The 23,993-nt window shown below is 32.8% G+C and overlaps 1 protein-coding gene across 1 annotated transcript in view; it reads left to right on the top strand.

Annotated features, from left to right (window-relative positions):
- LOC114324934 (PAX3- and PAX7-binding protein 1) overlaps positions 1 to 23,993 on the top strand; it is a 42,003-nt gene that overhangs the window by 12,790 nt on the left and 5,220 nt on the right. The window contains exons 3-6 of the mRNA XM_028272855.2: positions 1,379 to 1,596; positions 7,114 to 7,330; positions 14,515 to 14,796; positions 20,284 to 20,743. Coding sequence (XP_028128656.1) covers positions 1,379 to 1,596; positions 7,114 to 7,330; positions 14,515 to 14,796; positions 20,284 to 20,743 — 1,177 coding nt within the window. The remainder of the gene's footprint in view (positions 1 to 1,378; positions 1,597 to 7,113; positions 7,331 to 14,514; positions 14,797 to 20,283; positions 20,744 to 23,993) is intronic.

Below are 23,993 nucleotides of genomic sequence, written 5' to 3'. Positions count from 1 at the left end.
TCTTCTTCGCTTCAGCATCCATCTGGCTTGCAATTTTTAGAAGCCATGGAGGTGTTACCAGGAAAATAGTCCAATAAGTTTTCAATTAAATATCTTTTAAAAATATTTTTAAATATTTTTATTAGGGTGAAAACTTTGACTATTATTTAGCAGATGCTGCTACGCACCTACTACCATCACGTCAGTTGCAATGCGGAGACTATGGTTTGTTTTTAAACCAGGAGGAGTAAACTAAAAACACATATTCACACCCAAGAAAGTCACTAGTAAAATCACCAAATACATCTTTTTTGGTTGATCATATCGGCCTTCGCCGGTAATCCATACATATTATATTATAAACGTCGCTAAAGAGTTCTAAAATCAACTGTTTTTATGTAAAAGTAGACTAAAAATCTAAAAGTTAAAGGAATAACGCAGAAAATACAAAAATTGCCGATATAACTTAATTAATCTATAAAATGGCAGACTTATCAAAATTTGATAAATGTCATAAGTGTCAAAATTGCATAACAGTTGAGTAAACTTGCCTGCGGTTGGACCAATTACAAACAGGCATTATAGCGCGGTAAATTTGAATTACTAGTCTTGGTTTAAAAACAGACCATAATAGATGTCGGAAATTTCAACTTAGGACAGAGATAGCACTCTATGCATTCTCTGAAGAACCACTAAAAGTGGTGAAATCGTCGATAAGAGTGCTGGTTGCGCTCTCTGAACAAAATAAAAATTGAGACATTTTTGGCTTCGCATTGCAACTGAATAAATATGGTATACAATTTTAATTTATATTAGTATTACTCCTTTGAGTAACATAGGTTCATTTTCCGTTGGAATTTACCACGCAGAACAGACGGGGTCGTGTCGTTTCCTTCTTGTCTTCTTCGCTACAGCATCCATCTGGCTTGCAATTTGTAGAAGCCGTGGAGGTTCTATCAGGAAAATGGTCCAATAAGTTTTCAATTAAATATATTTTAAAAATATTTTTATTAGGATGAAAACTTTGACTTTTATTTAGCAGACGCACCTACTACCATCACGTCAGTTGCAATGCGGTGACTAATAGATGTCGATAATTTCAACTTAGGACAGAGATAGCAGCCTATGCATTCTCTGAAGAACCACTAAAAAGTGGTGAAATCGTCGATAAGAGTGCTGGTTGCGCGCACTGAACTAAGTAAAAATTAAGACAGTTTTGGCTTCGCATTGCAACTGAATAAAAATGGTATAGGTACATTTTTATTTTATTTTATAAAATTTAAAAAATATTTCATTTTTATATCGGCGTTCCTCAAAATAACCCATCTTCTGTACTTCAATGTGAATAGGATCAAGCTAGAAGGCATTTTTTTTTTAAATCATTCCTTTCAAATTTTAGGTAGTGATGAAGAAAGAATTGACATGGAGATAAACTTAAACTTAAGAGATCAGGAGAGAAGACGAGAACAGTTTTTAGCCGCTCAAGAATCAGACCATGAAGTTTTAGAATGGGAAGACCAACAAATAAGAAAAGGTGTAACCGGAGCTGCAATGGAAGCTGCGAGGGAAATGTTTTATCCAGTGGAGCCTCCCTCTCCTCCGCGCATATCTGCCCAGGTAAATTTGATATACACTTCTCCAAGATATTAACGCTCCACCTTAAAAATTGGTGATTTTTAATGTCTCGAATTTCTTAAAGTTTTGTCCGATTTAAGTGATTTTTTAGCATGTTATAGCCTTATTCTTTAGCAATATCGCTGTAATAATAGTTATTGTTGCTAGACAGGTAAATTGTGATTGTATACTGGGTGTACCAATCAAACTGTGATTTTTTTCTCAAAGTTCGCGTCACCCAGTTGAAAATTCCAGCATTTATAAAATACTGAAATTAAAACCCAACTATGTACAGCCTCATGTTTTCTTAACATTCTGATTTTTGATTCATTCGCTTGTGTTGGATAATAAAAAAAGTTAGGTACTTTAACAACTTGTTTTTTATCAATATAGGATGTTTTTAAATAAGTATGGCAAATTCTAAGAGGTAATTCTGCATGAAAAAATAATGACAGTTTGCTTTATAAACGTATGTCAGCAATTGTTTCGTTTCCAAAATAGGGGGTGTTGAATTTTTTTTACAAACACGATTTATACAGCGTGTCTACTTAAGTTGGAAACATATGGGAAACTTTTTTATTATTAATTTTACGAAAAAAAGTTATTCCTTATAAAAAGTTCTGCATGCCTCAAAACCTAAAATTCAATCATCAGATATCAAATTTTCTCAATATTATACGAGGTATGTCAAAAAATATGAATTTCGGTCAAGGGTAAAGTACCTTTATTTCTCTCAATATCGAAAATTCTCATGATAAAAAGTTGTTTGGAATTAAAAACTAAGATAAAATATGCAAATACATGCTTCTAATTGAAAAAAAAAAATAAAAATTTTTTCTCAAATTTATGGATACCTACCCAACACCGTTTTTAATTATTACAAATATGATAACTCGTTTATTATTCATTTTACGAAAAAATGGAAGAAGCTTTGCATGGTCTAAAATCTAAGACACAACCATGATATATCAACTTTTATTAATTTTATACGAGGTATGTCAAAAAATATGAAATTAGCTCAAGATTATAGTACCTTTATATTTCACAATATTTCAATTAGAAGGATGTAATTGCATACTGAAACATAGTTTTTAATTCTAAACAACTTTTTTAATAACCGTTTTCAATATTGTGAAAAATAAAGGTACTTTACTCTCGAGTGAAATTCATATTTTTTGACATACCTCGTATAAAATTAATAAAATGTGATATTTGATGGTTGCATCTTCAGTCTTAGGACATACAGAGCTTTTTATAAAGAATACCTTTTTTTCGTAAAAGTAATAATAAAAGAGTTATCGTATGTGTAATAAATAAAAATAAGTTAGTATCAATAAATTTGAGAAAAATTTGGAAAATATTTTTTTTCAATTAGAAGCATGTAATTGCATATTTGATCTTAGTTTTTATTTCCAAATAGTTAATTTCAAAATTAACTTTTCATAATAAGAATTTTCGATATTGAGAGAAATAAAGGTACTTTACTCTTGAACGAAGTTCATATTTTTTGACAAACCTCGTATAATATTGACAAAATTTGAAATCTGATGATTGAATCTTAGGTTTTAGAGCATGCAGAACTTTTTATAAAGAATAACTTTTTTTCGTAAAATGAATAACAAAAAAGTTTCCCATATGTTTCCAACTTAAGTAGACACGCTGTATATTGCTCTAAAACCGGTTGAGATATGCAAATGAAATTTCGTGGGTTTTAAGAGGTAGATATTGTGAATTTTTTGACATAAAATTAAGAATTTTATGTTCACTATTGGCGCTCTATTCTGTTCACTATTCACGTATGCGCGCCAATGATGAATATTAAATTCCTAATTTTATATCAAAAAATTGCGCAATAACTACCTCTTAAAACTCTTAAAACCCACCAAATTTCATTTGCATACCTCAACCGGTTTTAGAGCAATAAATAAATCGTCAGTTTGTAAGAAAAATTTAAACACCCCGATCTCGGAAACGAAGCATTTGCGGACATACGTTTATAAAACGAACTGTCATTATTTTTTCATGCAAAATTACACCTTAAAGTTTGCCATACTCAGAGCCTATTTTACTTCAAATCAGGTCCGAGGCACTACACAACTTTCGGGCCCCTAAATATAATTTGATAATAATAATAACTTTTTTAAAAGTCCTCGTTATAAGTTGTTATAAGTCCTCATTGTAATAATTATTGTATATCCAATTTATTATTCTAACTGGGAAATGAGCAACAATGTAACTTAAAAAATTATTTTATTGACGTTTCGACTTTCAACTCGGACGTCGTTATCAAAATTGTACAAAATATTACTAAATTAAACAAAAATGTTGTTGCTGCGTAAAAGAATTCTTCTAATAATTTAATTTAATCTGTCTCATTCATATCGGCAATTCAGACATACATTATACATTTTAAAGTAGAAGACCTTAAAATGATATTGCCAATATTTATGAGTTGCGTTCCTAGCACGACTTTATTCAAAGATAGTTCATTCGATTACATGAAATCAACTTTAGCTCAAGAATATCCGTCACAAAAAAATCATAGCATATGGTTTGCATTTAAATAGACAACCACATGCAATGGTGATAGTAAAATTCCATGATACTATCCCGACATTGTAAGTATTTGGTCTTACATTCAGTTTACTCTCAAAACTAACACCAAACTCTGATTTTATATGTATGTTATATCAATATCCAATATTGTTTGTGTCAATTGCAGCCGAGACACATAAATTTAAATAAAAAAAATATTTAATTGAAATAATCTAGCTTTCCAGTCGGTTGCACATAGGTATTATATCTCATTATTAAATTTAATTGATCGATATGTGAAATATTGGGTGCAAAGTCTATAATATGACAAAAGTATTTTGCCACTTTTGCTTCTTCTGTTATATCATTTTGAACTTGTTTTTCCAGCAGAACATTCGTTACACACACGAAATTCGTTACATATGTATACCTACCTGGATGATGAGAGGTAGTTGACCAACGGCATTATATTTTTGTAAGTGACTAGCTAAAAATGGGGCAAATTCGCTTAAATACTCTACGCAACTAAAAAAATTTCCATTTCCTTTTATAAATAATTTGGTTGTTGAACCATAAAAGGATAGACCGTTATTGGACAAAAATTTAATGGTTGCTACTATTCGTTGATAACGTTTCTCCAATGTTCCTTTTCTTCTAAATAACTTTTTTCCATTAATGTTACAATTTGCTTTGGTGTACTACTTCTCTTGACTAACGTACCAGTTATTATTTATGAAATATGTTCAGGAGATTGCTCATGTTGAATAACTATCTTATAAATATTTTTCCAGTAATTATACCCATCGGAAGTTAGAAGAACAGTTTTCGTTGAAAACCGTTTACAAACGTACCTAACAATAAACACTGCTAAATTTAGGACTGTTCACTCCACTCGCGAATATTTTTTCCCCATTAGCTTTCGTTTTATAAAAAATCGCAATTTGCCAATGTCTTGTTTTATTATTATCCAATTGTGTAACATACTCGCCAATTTTATCAATATTTTGATTCGGTCGATTATTTATAAAATATTTTTGAAATTCCAGATTTAAATGTTTTGGCCAAACCCCTATATCGCCAGGAAAAGATTTTCTAACATTGTCGTTTTCTATAGGAAATGATGGAGTTGTGCCAAGTGAAGTCGCTTGAAAATCAACAGTGGTCAACTTTCTTTGACTGCAACTCGCCCTTCATTACATAATTTATTTTTATTATCACTATCATTAGTCACCACAGAATGATCAGCAACAGGATGGGAGGACGAACTTTCTTTTTGAGCACTGTTGTGGGGTGTAAAACATTAAAAATGATAATATTGCATCTTTTTGTGCCTGCCGTTCCTTTTCTCTTAATTTTTGCTTTTTCGTTTTTCACTGCCATTTCAATGTTTGTAACTCATGATCATAACGAAACGATTAGTTAAGAAAAATAAATGTTTGAAATTTAATAAAACGGCTGAATTAATGAATATATTAGTTATATCATTGTTATACTTAAGAAGCACAGGACATGTTTTTACTTCAAAGATAATAGTGAAGATACCTCTTGTTAATCCTTCCTCTTATTAATCCTTTGGAGGGATGTCTAACAATTTGTTTATTGTCATTGATGCCAACAAGTCAATCTACGTACTGTCATTGCAGTTTGATGATAAGAACGGTTTATGGTTTATGAATGTAACTCTTATTACAGGAATTTTTCCTTGTGATATTATTTATACCTCTTATAATTATCATTTGTCATTTCCTGTTAATCAAATGATAGAATTTTGAAAGTTTATTTTGTTATTGCCATAAATTTTTTGTTGTGATGTTTCCGGGCCCCATTAAAATGCGGGCTCGAGGCAGGTGCCTCATGGGCCTAGTGGTAAAATAAGCTATACTTATTTAACCTTCCGATGACCAACCTTTTTTTGTTACACGGATGACCAAGGGGGGGAAAATGACCCCAGGTCAAAAATGTCAAAAATGACATTTAAGAAAAAAATGAAGTTTTTTTTTAATTTTTTTATGGCATGGATTTTATGTCATTCAGCCAGTCACAACATGAGTATTAGTGTCATGTGTAGTGTGTATGTTATACACACTACACATGACACATTATGTAAAATATAGGGAATTTTTTTTATTTCAAAATATGAGGATATCTAGAATGATATTAAAGTCAAATAAAAAATAATGAGTTAAACATTGAAACTACTTTTGAATTTATCAAAGAAAAACATACGCTGGGGTCACAATTTCCCCCGCTTGGTCATCCGAAGGTTAAAAACACCCTGTATTGACCAAAAACAAGGCTAGTTATTAAAGTACCTAACCTTTTTATTATCCAACATAAGCGAATGAATCAAAAAACAAAATGTTAAGAAAACATGAGGCTATAGTTGGGTTTTAATTTAAGTCTTTTATAAATGTTAGAATCTTCCACAGTTTGATTGGTACACCCGGTATACAATGACAATTATTTATTTAATAAATTATTTACCTCTCTATACAATGGCAATAATAAATATTATTACAGCGATATTGTTAAAGAATAAGGCTATAACATATTAAAAAAATCACCAAGTCGAACAACAAGTTTAGGAAATTCTTCTTCTTCTTCTTGTTCTTATATTAGGCCTCTTGACCTATTCTTAACCGATTTTGAGCTTATATTCGTAGCTGTGATGTTGACTTCCAGCTATCTCGCCACATTTTAAAGGGTCTTGCTATTGGTCTCTTGCCTGTTGTATGTTACAGAGATCTCTTCTTCTGTCGTTCGTTTAGGAAATTCGAGACACCAAAAATGACCCATTTTTAAGGTGGTGCGTTAATTTCGTGGAGAAGTGTATTTTTTCTAATAGTTACACAGTCTGATTTTTCCTGTGGTTTTAGATTTAGATTATGTGATTAAAATTACAATAATAAATATTGTAATAGACCCAATTTTCTTAACTATATACTAACATTATGTGCCAAAATTATTAACGCTGTTATCTTCTAGGTTCCATTCATAGAACCTGGTATTCCAAGAACTCCACAAATGATTGCTGAAAAATTAAGAGAACAGTATGAAAAGGTAAATCAATCCAGAGCAAATCATGAAGCCCAGTTAGAAAAGACCAGAAACGACATACAAGAAGCTATGAATGAGTTAGATGAATTAAAAATTAAAGCACCAGATGCCGCAGAACGATTTAGGTTCTATCAGGAATTACGAGGTAAAGACTAATTGGTAAAAGTTTACATTCTTCTTCTTTAAGTGCCATCTCCGCGACGGAGGTCGGCAATCATCATACCTATTCGGACTTTAGAGAGCTGCTCTGAAAAGTTCATGTGATGTACAGTGTTATTCACTATATTTTGACCCCCTGTAAACTGCTTTATTTACAGAATTAGAAAAAAATGTAAAATACAAAAGTTATTCGATTTTTAAATTATGATTTTTTGACATGTACATCGTACTAGTGACGTCATCCATTTGGACGTGATGACGTAATCGACTATTTTTTTAAATGGGAATATGGGTCGAGTGCTAGCTCATTTGAAAGGTTGTTCTATCCCTATTCAGTAATATAAACATTAACATGATTAATTATACAGGGTGTCCAAAAATATTTTTTTAATTAAATTAATTGACACAAAAAGAAGAATGTATGTGATTTATTTAATTCAAAATACATTCTACTGCTGTCAGAAAACAGAAATAAATGTTTATTGAACAAATAAACATTACTTTTCACTTAAATTCAATGTTCAAGCTGCGACCCTGCCACCCATCTGCCTCTTGGCAGTTTGAACATTGAATTTAAGCAAAAATCAATGTTTATTTGTGCAATAAACTTTTATTTCTGTTTTCTAACAGCAGTAAAATGTAATCTAAAATAAATAAATTACATACATTCTTCTTTTGTGTCAATTAATTTAATTCAAAAAAAAATTATTGGACACCCCGTATAATTAATCATGTTAATGTTTATATTACTGAATAGGGAATTGAACAACCTTTCAAATGAGCTGGCACTCGACCCCTATTCCCATTTAAAAAAATAGTCGATTACGTCATCACGCCCAAATGGATGACGTCACTAGTACGATATATATGTCAAAAAATCATTATTTAAAAATCGAATAACTTTTGTATATTACATTTTTTTCTAATTCTGTAAATAAAGCCGTTTACAGGGGGGTCAAAATATAGTGAATAACCCTGTACAGGGTGAGGCAGATAAAAGTCCTATTAGACATATCTCGAGAACTAAAGGAAACAGAATCATGAAAACTTGAATAAAGGGGTTTTGAAGAGTGATCTCTTTAATGAAAATATTTTCATTGACTTGCTACTTCCGGTTATACCGGAAGTGGCTTATAACTTCGTTTTTTTAAATGGAACATCCTGTATATTTTTACATTTTTGGATTCTCCTGGTGTCTTCTTTCTTAAAATATGAGGTTTTGTAATGTTATACAGGGTAGTTTAAAAGATAATTACGTTTTTTTTCTTAATTTCCTAGCAATATTCACACCCTGTAGAATTGTAGTAGTTTGACATCAAAAATTATATTTATGTTCAAATGATTTTTAATATAGTCTACTATATTCTATAGTCTATTGTTAAAAATTGTTAGTATAGCTAAATGTTGAATTGTACTTACAGGGTTGGTCGAAACTCGGAAAGAGTATTTTCTGAGTTTTCTTAAATGGAACACCCTATATTTTATTATTGTAGTGAAATTATATTTTATGCTACTTTTTTATTTCTTAAGCATTCCCTATACCTAACTGCTTTAATTTGTGAGTTATTGGTGATTCAAGCCAAACATTAATTTCAACAAAAAATACGTGAAATTTTATTAGGTTGGCCGTGAAAATATTCAATCACAAATAATTTTTCGGAAATAAATGCATATTATTCTAGACTGATCTTTAAAATTGTCAATAATGGTTGAGCTATCAAAATACCTATGTAGTTAACATTCTTGGCGCGATTAACAATTAAGCACAAATTAAAGCATTTAGGTATAGGGAATGCTTAAGAAATAAAAAAGTAACATAAAATGTCTTTTCATTGCAATACTAAAATACAGGGTGTTCCATTTAAGAAAATTCAGAAAATCCTCATTCCGAGTTTCGACCAACCCTGTATACTAAAATTTAACATTTAGCTATACGCTCCGAGCTTCGCTGGTGGCGCTCCTAGCGGATTACTAATTCAACTTTCACCGGTAATTTTTAAATTTATTATTTAATTGTTATCGCTTAATATTTACAACGCAAAAAAGTAATTAAATTATAATCGATTTTTTAAAGATTTTGCTAATCATTTTGACGTTCTATTGATAAAATCTGAATTTCTTACTTCGGATACTTTCACAATTATCGTGTAGATGGCGCTAAGATTAATACACTAATTTATAATTACATATTAGGGAACATTAAAAAAACTTAAATTCAGTATTTAAAACGTAAGTATATTTAAGGTAAAAATATATACCACAGCTTTGACCAACTAATATTTTTTATAATTAATGTTTTTACTTTTAATTTTAAATTAATCACTTTGACATTTATGTCAAATTTCCGGTAAACGTTTACAGACTTGCCACTACTGGCGCTCGCGAATTTGTAAATATCCCTTCTACGTACGAGCTCACAGCGTATACTAATAATTTTTAATAATAGTAGACTATATTAAAAATCATTTTAACATAAATAGAGTTTTTGATGTCAAACTACTACAATTCTACAGGGTGTGAAAGTTGCTACGAAATTAATAAAAAAACGTAATTAGCTTTTAAACTACCCTGTATAACATTACAAAACCGAATATTTTAAGAAAGAAGACATCGAGTAGAATCTAAAAATGTAAAAATATACAGGGTGTCCCATTAAAAAAAAACGAAGTCTTAAGCAACTTCCGGTATAACCGGAAGTGGCAAAATGATGAAAATATTTTCATTAAATAGATCACCCTTCAAAACCCCTTCATTAAAATTTTCATGATTCTCTTGCCTTTAGTTCTCTAAATATTTCTAATAGGCCAGTTATCTGCCTCACCCTATATACATCCGTACCATTCTCTCAGGTTGCGCAATCACGATATTCTGCGTCTCGCTATGCTTCTTTTTCCTTAAATCTTTCCCTGCATAATCAATTAGAGCAAGTTGTATCTCTCTCACGGGTAATATGTCCGAGATATTCTAATTTTCTTGTTTTAATGGTATTTAAGACTTTTATTTCTTTATTCAACTTTCTCAGAACTTTTTTGTTTTGTGACATGTTCTGTCCACGATTTTCAGAATTCTTCTCTACACCAATTGATGCCACATTCAAGGTCCAAGCTTCCATTCTATAAAACAAAGTGGAGAAAACGTAGCACCTAGCCTACCTAACTCTTAGCTCCAACTTCAAATCTGTTCTGCAGAGCACTTCTCTTAGTTTCTTTAAAAATTTCATTAACAGGGTCAACTTCGTAAAAAACAAATCCGGGCAAAAGTTCCCGAGCGTTTGCGCATTAAACAAACTATTCTGCATATTACAATGTTGCCCCATATAAAATACTTTTACGTACTGTGACCGTATCAGTACGGATCTGTTTTCAGATGGATATGAGAGGTGGCTTTCTGATTATTGTAGAAAATTGTAGAAAGTTGTGTGATAACTTTAATAATAATAAATGAAAATGTATAAAAATTTTCAATTTCTTTGCAACACGAAAATGCAGCACCTGCATAATACTCTGGTTAAATCGGAGAGTGCAGGAAGAGTCTATACAGGTTTCGGAGGTCTTTTCCCCCTCATCAGTAGTCCCATATCCTCTTCTCTCCGTTTTCTCCAGGTATCACACTTTGTGATACACTTAACCAGAGTATTATGCAGCTGCTGCATTTTCGTGTTGCAAAGAAATTGAAAATGTTTATACATTTTTAATTAATTTACTCTTTTGTAGGAGTATTAAGGAATCATTCTTGTTTGAACTTTTACCACGCTGAGCAGATGAGTTGTGAATTATTTAAAATTCTGTCATCGTAATTTCCTTGGCATCCTGTTTGATTTATAAATTTTGAAAATCTCGGGAGGTTGTAACCAAAGAAAGTATTCCACCTGTTGTCAATCTGGTGGTATAGGAACGATATTTATTGTCGTTTTCTGTGCCACTTCGATTGATAGCTTACTTTGTTTAATAATAATTGACTTTACCTCCCACTCAAATAGGTCGGGAATATTAACAAAAAAGTTAAAATATTTAAAAATAATTAAAAACATTGTTTTTTCTACTTTCCTTGCTTATAACTTAGGTTATGGTTCATTACAGATTAGCTAAAAATATCGATGAGAATTTTCCCAGAATTATCAAACCTCATTTTCTTTTAATTTTCTGAGGACGATTTCTGGAGTGAAAATCGAAACGTTAAACAATAATTATTTACGAAATGTAATTTTTATTACACCAGTAATTGTGACTTAATCCCATATAAACAGAACACTAAAACTAAAAGGAAAACTAAGTTTTCAATCTAATAGCACATAAAACAACACCAAACGATGTTACTCTACATCCTACCAGATTGAAAACAATGGGAACCTTCTCTGGTAACACCTCCGAGGCTTCTACAATTTGCAAGCCATAACGGATGCTGAGACTAAGGAAGATGAGGGAATTTTACAATTTATAATTCACGTCCCATCTGCCCAGCGCGGTAAAGTTCCAACGAGAATGGTTCCCTTCGTACTCCAATCAGAGTAAACATGTAAATCAAAAATGAATAACCATTTTCAATTTCGTTGCAACACGAAACTACAGCCGCATCATTATTCTCGTCCAATCAGAGAGTGCAGGAAGCACCTCTACCGGTTTCAAAACTTATTAGTCTCTCATCAGAAGGCACATATGCTGCTCTCTCTGACCCAACTAGGAAAAATCCTGGCGTGCAGTCACGGATTGCAACAAACGAAATGGCAGGGATGCCCTAGCGGCAACTGCTAGCAAAAACTAAGTACATAAAACAACACCAAACGATGTTACTCTACATCCTACCAGATTGAAAACAATGGGAACCTTCTCTAGTAACACCTCCGAGGCTTCTACAATTTGCAAGCCATAACGGATGCTGAGACTAAGAAAGATTAGGATCATATCGACCAATTAGTTTAATGCCAGTAATGTCTAAGATCATGGAAAAAATAATAGAAAAAAGACTTCTACAAATACTAACAGACAGAAATATGATACCCGACCACCAATTTGGCTTTAGAAAAGAGCATGGTACCGTCGAACAAGTTCACAGAGTGGTCAACGTTATAAATAAAACCTTTGAAGAAAAAAGTTACTGTTCAGCAGCATTCCTCGATGTTAGCCAGGCTTTTGATAAAGTTTGGCATCAAGGACTGTTGTATAAACTGAAAAAGAACTTACCAGAGGAACTATATACACTCCTTAAGTCGTATTTATCAGAAAGATACTTTCGAGTGAAGTTTGAGTCAGCCTATACAAAACTATATTCCATCAGATCAGGGGTACCGCAAGGAAGCGTTCTGGGACCACAACTGTATCTGATTTACACAGCCGACTTACCCACAAATCGTGACACAACGACCACCACCTTTACAGACGATACTGCAATCCTAGCGGTACACAAAAATCCCGTCGAAGCTGCTGCAAAACTCCAGAGAGTATTAAATCAAATAAATACTTGGGCACAAAATTGGAGAATTAAATTGAATGAACAAAAATCAAACCATATCGTTTTTACAAAATGTCACGGTGAATCACCTACAATAACAATAAATAATAGTTACCTCAGTTACCTCTGTAAAATATCTGGGCATGCACTTGGACAGGGGATTAACCTGGAGAACCCATATATGGAACAAACGGAAACAACTGGGCATAAAATTTAGTAAGCATTATTGGCTTCTAGGGCGTAAGTCTAAGCTCACGACAAGAAATAAACTGCTAGTCTACAACACAATATTCAAATCAGTATGGGCATATGGTCTGCAGCTCTGGGGAACAGCATCCAAGTCGAATGTATCCATAATTGAGAGATTCCAGTCCAAGGTGTTACGTTCAATAATCGATGCTCCGTGGTTTGTTACTAACAGGGATATTTACAATGATCTGGAAACTAAAACAGTCGGTGAAGTGATAGTGGAGTTAAGTGCAAAATACATCGTACGTCTTGAAAGCCACGCGAATGTGCTTGCAATTAATTTGTTAGACAACAGTCAGGAAACAAAACGGTTAAAGAGACAGACACCATTAGATTTACCGCACAGACATTAACATTGTTACAGTAGCTAAGTTAATATATTTATGTATTACAGTAATTTAATATTATCTCTATAGAGATGTGGGGCGCTGGTCACAATCTCTCTTCATGTCATTATTTCTCAGATAAAATGTGCCTATTGTTATACGTTATAACAGATTGCCTAATAAACATATATAAAAAAAAAATAACGGATGCACGCCGAGGTTTGTCCTAGTTGGGTCAGAGAGAGCAGCATATGTGCCTCCTGACGAGAGACTAATAAGTTTCGAAACCGGTAGAGGTGCTTGCTGCGCTCTCTGATTGGACTAGAATAATGATGCGGCTGTAGTTTCGTGTTGCAACGAAATTGAAAATGGTTATTTATTTTTGATTTACATTTTTACATGTGGAGTACGAGGGAACCATTCTCGTTGGAACTTTACCGTGCTGAGCAGATGGGACGTGAATTATAAATTGTAAAATTCCCTCATCTTCTTTAGACTAGTGCTTTAAAATTTTTAAGGCACTGCAGTTAAAAGTGAATTGCCAAATTGTGAAACGTCAAAATATTTATATTTCATTTATTAACATTAATATTAATAATACAACTTGCGCAATTTTTAAAAGGTGGTTTAAAAGGTTTTTTATTATAATTTTGTGTCTTTGGATTTGTCTTCCTTGGGCGTAAAATAATAAAACATCTATTTTTATATTTCACTTGTCACCGTGATGTATAATTATGTATATCTGAAAGGTAAGTAGCATGCGGCTTGATGGCCTTGTTGGTAGTGCATTGGGCCAGAGATAAAAAAATCGCGAGATTGCGGGTTCAAATCCCGGACGATTCATATTTTTTTCTTTTTTTTTTTAATATTTGGCATTGGTTTTGGTTCATTTTTGGTAATTATTGTTAATTTTTTGTATTGTAACTGTTAAGTAGGTATATTTATTTCGTTGAAATTATATTATAATAGAAGTATAACTTCTTACGTGCGTACAAAGTACACACACATTATTTTTTCAAATTTAGAATAATGCAACAAGGGTAAAATTACGTGCATTCCTTATTGTTTGACTTCTAGTTTATATGTATTATACTGTTCAGTTGGTAAGTTTGTATTGTTATTTATATTTATTAAATAATAATTTTAGGATACATAACTGATTTAGTAGAATGTCTGGATGAAAAAGTAGGTGTTATTTCGAGCTTAGAACAACGAGCCTTGGATCTAATGGCTCGCAAGTCAGAATGGTTAATAGAAAGAAGAAGACAAGACGTTCGGGATCAAACTGAAGAAGCCACAAATAAAGGAATGATCATCAAAAAAGGACTAGAAGATGAAGAAAAGCAAAGAAGGGCTGCTGAAAGGGAAGGTAGACGAACGAGAAGAAGAAGAACGAGAGAATCGGCTGGTGTCCCTAAACATGTTGAAGGTATGTGTATAGTAAATGTAAGACTCGAGTTTTGAGGTTTCAGTCTAAAATTTACTCTGTAAGTAAATGTTTCTTCTTCTTCTTGTGCCACTCCTATCGGAGATTGGAAATCATCAAGGCTACCCTGACCTTGTTTACAGCTGACCTAAAAAGTTCATTATTGGTGCAGCCAAACGACTCTCTCAAATTCCGCAACCATGACATTCTTCTACGGCCTGGATTCCGTTTTCCTTCTATTTTTCCTTGCATTATATTTTGAAGTAATGCGTATTTATGACCTCTCATCAGGCGACCCAAATACTCGAGTTTTCTTCGTTTTATCGTTAACAAAATTTCTGGGTCTCTTCCTATCCTTCGTATTACTTCAAGGTTTGTGATTCTTTCAACCCATCTTCAGCATTCGACGGTAGCACCACATCTCGAAACTTTCAATATTTTTTATGTTGTTCTGTTTGAGAGTCCAGGCCTCTACACCGTATAATAGCGTGTTAAATACGTAGCCTCTTAGCATTCTTAATCATAGAGGGATGCTTATATCTCTGTTGCAGAAGAATTTTCTCATCTTTATGAAGGTGGCCCTGGCAATTTCGATACGTCTTTTTATTTCATTGTTTTGGTCTCCAGTTTCATTTATTAAAGTTCCCAAGTATTTGTAACTTGATACTTTTTCAATTTGAATGCCGTTTATACTAATATGTGCTGGTTGTGTCATGATTTTACTGAAGACCATATACTTGGTTTTTTTGATATTAATATTTATGCCATAATTGTTGCAAGCAATATTTATGTTTGTAAGTAATCGTTGTAATTCTTCTACTGTTCTTGCAACTAGTACAGTGTCGTTCGCGTATCGAATATTATTTACAACCTCTCCATTGTTTACGATTCCTTCATTTGCTTGCAAAAGGGCTTCCTGGCTTTCACTATATATGCTTTCACTATATACATTAAATAGCAGTGGTGACAGAATGCATCCCTGTCGTACTCCTCTACGTAAATGTTTCAGAGATACATAATGATTGCAAATGGTTTGAAAGATTTCGCTTGTAATTATCCATTCTCGCACCTACCAAACATTAGAGCAAAATAGTTTTGAAACGCTTTTTGGCTTTAGTGATCGTCTTGGTACACGAGGGGCACATTTTAGTATTCAGATTTTGCTCCAGTAGGTACGGAGCTTTAACTGTAGTTGTATGCTTCAATGACATAAAAATGGCTTTTGGCAAAGTTAGACATCAAAGGTTTTTTTAAAAAACTTGCACCTGGATGACAAACACCTAACATACACTTCTCCAATATATTAACGCATCATCTTAAAAATGGGTAATTTTTGATATCTCCAATTTTGTAAACCTCTTGTCCGATTTAAATGATTTTTCAATATATTATAGCCTTATTCTTTAACAATATCGTTGTAATAATATTTGCTATATAGTATGGCAGGGGTCACCAATTATATTTCCTGAGGGTTCGTTTCGAAAACCTATGACACTTCCGGGGTCCGGAGTTAACACTACCTGTCTGGTTGTACCAATTCGGTAAACAAATCAGAAGGGTGCAGTGCGAAATTTTTAGGCAGAAATTGTTTTTAACAGTTTTTTAATAAATCCAAAACCTCACCTTTTTTGCTCCCGAAAATATGTTTTTCATCATCATAATTCTCTTTGCCTTATCCCTATGCGGGGTCGGCTTCCCTAATTGCATTTCTCCACACAATTCTATCCTGGGTCATATCAATATTAATCCCCTTTACCAACATGTCCTGCCTAATCGTCTCCCCCCACGTCTTCTTTGGTCTTCCTCTCCTACTCCTTCCAGGAATCTGCACTTCAGCTACTCTTCGTATTGGATGATTAACGTCTCGACGTTGAACATGACCAAACCATCTCAACCTATTTTCTCTCATTTTGGCATCAATTGGTGCCACACCTAGACTTCCCCTAATATACTCATTTTTAATTTTATACTTTCTTGTCACTCCACTCATCCATCTAAGAATTCTCATCTCCGCCACATGCATTCGTTGTTCCTCTTTCTTTTTCACTGCCCAACATTCAGTTCCGTACATCATAACCGGTCTTATGACTGTTTTATAGAATTTTCCTTTCAGCTTCATTGGAACTTTTCTGTCACACAACACCCCACTCGCTTCCTTCCACTTCATCCATCCAGCCCTAATTCTACTGCACGCATCTCCATCTTTTTCTCTAATACTCTGTAATACCGATCCCAGGTACTTAAAACTATTGCTTTTTACAATCAGTTCACCATCCAAATATACCATTTTATTTGTAGTAACTCCATCTTTAAATGAACATTCCAAATACTATGTCTTTGTCCTACTAAGTTTTAAACCTTTTTCCTCCAGAGCTCGTGTCCACTGTTCCAGTTTTTGTTCTAAGTCTCTTTCACTATTTCCTACTAACACGACATCATCAGCATACATTAAGCACCATGGAATGTTACCCTGTAGTTTCGCTGTTATCTGGTCCAAAACTAATGAGAATAAATACGGACTAAGCACCGAGCCTTGGTGCAATCCTACTTTCACATGAAATTTATCAGTCTCTCCCACACCTGTCCTAACACTAGTCGTTACTCCCTCATACATATCCCTCACAATCTTGACATATGCACCAGGGACTCCTTTCTTATTGAGTGTCACCACAGAATCTCTCGAGGAACTCTATCATATGCTTTCTCAAGATCAATGAATACCATATAAGCGTTTGTTTCTTTACTCATGTATTTTTCCATCATCTGCCTTATAATGAAAATTGCGTCTGTTGTTGATCTGCCCTGCATAAAGCCAAATTGATTCTCGGATATGTCGGTCTCTTCACGTATCCGTCTATCAATTACTCTCTCCCATATTTTCATGGTGTGGCTAAACAGTTTTATAGCCCTGTAGTTTGTACACTGCTGTATATCTCCCTTGTTTTTGTAGACAGGTACTAGTATACTGCTTCTCCATTCGTCTGGCATTTGTCCAACTTCCATAATTCTATTAAATAAACCTGCTAGCCACCTTGTTCCTGTCTCTCCCAATGCTTTCCATACTTCCCCAGGAATATCATCTGGTCCTACCGCTTTTCCTTTCTTTATTTTTTGAAGCGCTTGAGCCACTTCCTCGTTTGTTATTTTGGTGACCATTGCTGCTACTGTCTCCGTTGACTCCACAGGCTATCTGTCAAATTCTTCATTTAATAAGCTGTCAAAGTACTTTCTCCATCTCTTTTTGACATCCTTTTCGTGAACTAGTATTTTATTATTTTCATCTCGGATACATCTAATCTGATGCATCTCTTTTGCTTTCTTTGCTCTCTGTTTGGCTATTTTATATATCTTCGTTTCGCCTTCCCTGGTATTCCCCTGAAAATATGTTTTTAGCATCTTAAAAAATATTTTCTGTCATTTTTCTCAAAACTTGATAGATTTCAAGTTTTAAGCGATTTATAAACTGAAATTTAGTTTATTTCAATTTCGACCGTTTGTTTTTATTGGCGTGTTTAATTAGCATATTGGCAATAATTAATTGAATAAATAAATAAATCATTAAGAAAAAAATATGTTGATAATAAATTATAAAATTTTAATAAATGTGAACTATTTGTTGGGCATTTTTTGCATAAGTACGTATAATATGTATATTAAGTGCGACAGAGACGCACCATAAATGCAAAAGACGCAATGTGCAGCGATTTAAAAGTCGAGTGGACTCGCATAATTGACAATTAAAAACAACGGTCTATTTTAAAGTAAGTCCCGATTACTCGTTAGAATCTTGAAATTGAATTTATAAACTTCAATTTAGGCACTTGGCAACCTGAAAACTAATAATGTACATATGAGTTTTCAAACCTCGAAAATGCGTAGGTATTTTCTCATTTCTCAGATTTTAAATCGCTTATAACTCAAAAACCATCAACTTTTGAAAAAAAAAATGACAAGAGACCTTTTTTTTTTTAAATACAATTTTCGGGGCTAAAATGTAATTTTGAATTGTATAAAAAGATTGTTTTGCCCGGCATCCCGGGCCCCTTCTGATTTGTTTAAGGGGACATTTTTGAACAGGAGTCCACAAAAAAAACCGAATCAGACAATTTGTCATTCTTTACAAAATTAAATTATCAGTGAGAAAAATGACAGTTTTTATTATGTACAGGGTTATTCACTATATTTTGACCCCCCCTGTAAACTGCTTTATTTACAGAATTAGAAAAAAATGTAAAATACAAAAGTTATTCGATTTTTAAATTATGATTTTTTGACATATATGTCATACTAGTGACGTCATCCATCTGGGCGTGATGACGTAATCGACTATTTTTTTAAATGGGAATAGGGGTCGAGTGCTAGCTCATTTGAAAGGTTATTCAATTCCCTATTCAGTAATATAAACATTAAAATGATTAATTATACAGGGTGTCCAAAAATAATTTTTTAAATTAAATTAATTGACACAAAAAGAAGAATGTATGTAATTTATTTAATTCAAAATACATTATACTCCTGTCAGAAAACAGTAATAAATATTTATTGAACAAATAAACATTACTTTTCAAAATTGGGAAGAAATCCTTTGTAAAAGGTATAAAATTTTTTTATTAAAAATCCCTTAAAAGGGCTACATCACAACAAAACGTTTTCGATTTTTTTAAAAAATCATCATTACTTTTCACTTAAATTCAGTGTTCAAGCTGCCTCCCATCTGCCTCTTGGAAGTTTGAACATTGAATTTAAGCAAAAGTAAATGTTTATTTGTGCAATAAACTTTTATTTCTGTTTTCTAGCAGCAGTCAAATGTATTTTAAATTAAATAAATTGCATACATTTTTCTTTTTGTGTCAATTAATTTAATTAAAAAAAATTATTTTTGGACACCCTGTACAAATAATTATATAAATTTTTACATTACTGAATAAAGAATTGAATTACCTTTCAAATGAGCTAGCACACGATACCTATTCTAATTAAAAAAAATAGTCGATTACGTCATCACGCCCAGATGGATGACGTCACTAGTATGTTATATATGTCAAAAGATCATAAAAATCGAATAACTTTTGTATTTACCATTTTTTTTTTCTAATTCTGTAAATAAAGCAGTTTACAGGTGGATCAAAATATAGTGAATAACCCTGTACAACCTGCCTGAAGTTTGGAGTGAGTTTGGTGCAACTGATTCTCATTGGGGAGTTGAGATATTCATCTGTTAGCTGAGATCTGTACCGATTTTTAATAAAGTTCATTCTTGGTAAAGCGGCTTCGCACACATAAGTGGAGTCAAACATAATATACAATTTCATGGAAAAATATTTTCAAAATTGCCACACGCTATGTTCTGAATTTAATGACGCTCCGCACAAAAGTAGCTCTGAACTATTTTCTTCTTCTTTCTTCTTTAAATACTGTTTGCTCTACTTATTGTAAATATAATATTTTATGTTTTAATCTGATTCGATATATAGGTATTTATTATTGTAGGTATGTCCAGCGATGACGAAATTTCGCAGCAGGATAACTTAGTTTTCGACAAAGAACGCGAACAGATTCAATCAGAAATTCAAGAAGTGTTTGAAGACGTAGTAGAAGAATATTCTTCCGCTGCTAGCATTCTTATTCGATTTGAACAATGGCGAACAAGCGATATTTCGGCTTATAATGAAGCATATGCTACAATTTGCCTCCCGAAAGTAGTCAGTCCTCTAGTTAGATTAAATCTTGTCTTCTGGGATCCACTGAACGAGACTTCTGAATTAGAGAAACTCGAATGGTACAGAACGTTAGCGTTATATGGTTTGCATGATGATGAAACTGAAGAAAGCTTATCTAAAGATCCAGATATTTCTTTATTGCCGACTGTTATTGAAAAGCTGATAATTCCGAAATTGACGCAATTGGTCGATAGGTGTTGGGATCCCCTATCCAGTTCACAAACATTAAGGTTAGTATGATGAATTATTTGGACATGTGAGTCCATTTCCAAATAGTTTAATATACAAAAATACATAATTTATTCACAATCAGTTCATTACTCACAACGCTTTGTGAGTCTTGGGCTGCTTAACAATGTGAAGCGAGGTCGTTGCGTTGTTGCTCCAGGTAACTAAATCAGCCGAAGAAAAGAGTTCGCTTTTTAAGACATTTTTATTTGGAATCAAAACATACAAAAGATAAGATAGTTAGCCTTAATTACTCGTTAATTTCGTTAATAAAATATATTTATAATCTACGCATCGAGCTTTCTGTTCGGGCCGATGTGACGATATTTTGTACACGAATGAATGATTTTGACGATCGCGTGAAATAGAAATTGCTTTTGTTAATACGACATGAATGTATAAGGAAAGGGAATAAAGGGAATCTCGCTCAGCTCGCCAGATGAAAAGACATATTAGGGATATACGATCACCGCTCGTATAAGGATAGGTAAAAGGATAGGTAAGAGGAAAACTGTCGGATTCGCTCAGCTCGTCAAAATGACAGCGTAAATGGTCGGGAAATACCACCTACATAAACTCACCTCTTATACCTCGCTGTTGTTTATTATTCTTCGATCAACGCTCCAAGAATAATTATCAACTAGGCTTTTCGATTCGACTTTTATATCATCCAAGACGGTACAAAAACACGTTTTACTTAATTCATTGGAGTACTCTAGACGATAAAATTATATTATTGTCATAAATGTTGTTCCACTCTGTCCTGTTGGATACTTTCCTTCGCCACTGCCTTGATGTTCATTATTTTAAGATCTTCCTCTATGTCGTCTATCAATCTTTTACGGGGCCTTTCCCTTGGGACTTCCATCTCCGGATTACTTTTACAGCTCGATTATATGCCTTCTTTTTAAGTGACCAAACCAGTTTAGTCTTTGTGACTTTACAAATCTAACAATATCTGCGCTCTGCATTAGTTCATCCAGCTCGTAGTTCATTTTAATCCTCCACGAACCATCGCTGCAACGAGTTGGTCCAAATATGTTTCTTAGTATTTGGCGCTCAAATATTCTCAGTTAATTTTCACCAGTGGTCCAGGGTCCACGTTTCATATTCATATGTGACCACTGGTCTAATTACTGTTTTGTAGATTCTAAGCTTAGACTCACGATTCAGTAACTTACTTTTCATTAAATCTTTGTATGCATAAAAACACTTATTACCGCTAAGAATCGGTGCTTGTACAGGGTGGGGCATTAGTGTGACAAAGTCCAATTACTCGTTTGTCGTTAGAGATACGAAAAAAAGTTATTTAGGTAAAAGTTGGGGCACACATAGTACCATAATTTAAAAATATTTTCAAATATACAGGGACGTCCGTATTGACAGGGTGACACAAACTTATGTTTTTTTATATAGAACACCCTATATATTTTTACATTTTTAGATTCTCCTTAATGTTTTCTTTCTTAAAATATAGGGTTTTGTAATATTATACGAGGTGGTTTAAAAAATAATTACGTTTTTTTGTTAATTTCGTAGCAATATTTACACCCTGTAGAATTGTAGTGATTCGACATAAAAATTTTATTTTATGTTCAAACAATTTTTGATATAGTCTACTATTGTTAAATATTAACAGTATAGCGAAATGTTTAATTTTAGTATACAGGGTGGGTCGAAACTCGGAATGAGTATTTTCTGAGTTTTCTTAAATGGAACACCCTGTATTTAAGTATTGTAATGAAATGATATTTTATGGTACTTTTTTATTTCTTAAGCATTCCCTATACCTAAATGCTTTAATTTGTAAGTTATTCGTATTTCTTTAAGCCAAACATTAATTGCAACAAAAATTTCGTGAAATTTTTTTAGCTTGCCGTGAAAATATCCAATCAAAAATAATTTTTCGAAAAAAAAAAATACATAGCAATCTAGCCTGATCCTTAATTTATTAATATTGGATGAGATATCCAAATACATTCGTAGTTAAGGTTGTTGGTGCTTAAAATATTAATCAAACATACACAATTCTCCCTAGTTAGCTATGACATAAAATTTGCTTAAACATTTGACATTATACTATTTATATAGTTTCAGTTGATTTGTTACCATTACTAATATTAATTTTTCTAATGAGGAACTGATTAAAATGGCGTTGTGTTAGGAGAAAATAACAAAAATGAGCTACTTGCAATAAAAATTTATCATCGGCAATTCCCTGATAGACGACAACCAAGAAAAGAAACTTTGAAAGTATACTAAAACGGTCTCAACAGACTAGATACTTAAATTGTAAGAACGGTTTTACTAGTATGCAGATCCTCGGTGACACTAAGGATTACATTTAATTCCTGTTTTCTTCATTTACAATATATTTGTTTTATCAGATTTATCATAATCTAAGTGTCCAGTCCGTTGAAACCGTTCTAATATATTTTCAAACGTTTCTCTTCTTGGTTGTCGTCTATCAGAGAATTTCTGATGAAAAATTCTTATTGCTAATGTCCGTCCCACCTGGACTTTACAGTATTCACGGTGTGCAAGTACTTGGAAGGGAATTGATATACGATCGTGCGCGAATAGCGGAGAAATATTGCAACTTTCTTAAATAATTCATATTGTTAATTGAAATTGTCAAATTGACGTACATTTCATATCTAAATTAATTTAATTAATTGTATTTTGCTTGCAGTACTTCATTTTAATAACTAATTTTATTTACTACATACAATTGTTTACGTTTTAATAACATAACCTGAATTTTATTTTTTCTTCTTATTATTTTTTTGGACTATGGCCTTGACAATTATCCAGTAACCAGGACTAATATAATTGGCCAATATAATTAAAAGTGCGAATAAAGTTGCAGAGCGTAGAAATAGGTGTCGCTTTGCCGAACTTGCACGGTCCCAATAGGGAACATAGGCAATACATACCTTATGAGAGTTTTTAGCGCGGTGATGCCGATTTTATCAAAAATAATTTGTAATTGAATATTAGAGAGATTAAATTAAAACTTTTTAGAAAGACAATCTACAATTTTAGGATTCGTATGCGTTTAAGTTTATTTGATATACTATAGTTATTACGCATATATGAATCCTAAAATTTCTAGATTGTCTCTCTAAAACAGATCTAATTTCTTTCTAATGTTCAACTACAAATTCTTTTTGATAAAATCGGCATCACAGCGCTAAAAACTCTCATAAGGTCTGTATTGCCTATGTTCCCTATACTGTAAAGTCAAGGTGG

This window comes from Diabrotica virgifera, chromosome 4, assembly GCF_917563875.1.
Source record: "Diabrotica virgifera virgifera chromosome 4, PGI_DIABVI_V3a".
Lineage (NCBI taxonomy): Eukaryota > Metazoa > Arthropoda > Insecta > Coleoptera > Chrysomelidae > Diabrotica > Diabrotica virgifera.
The sequence above is the reverse complement of the archived record's forward strand: the minus strand, read 5'-3'. Positions and strand labels throughout refer to the sequence as shown.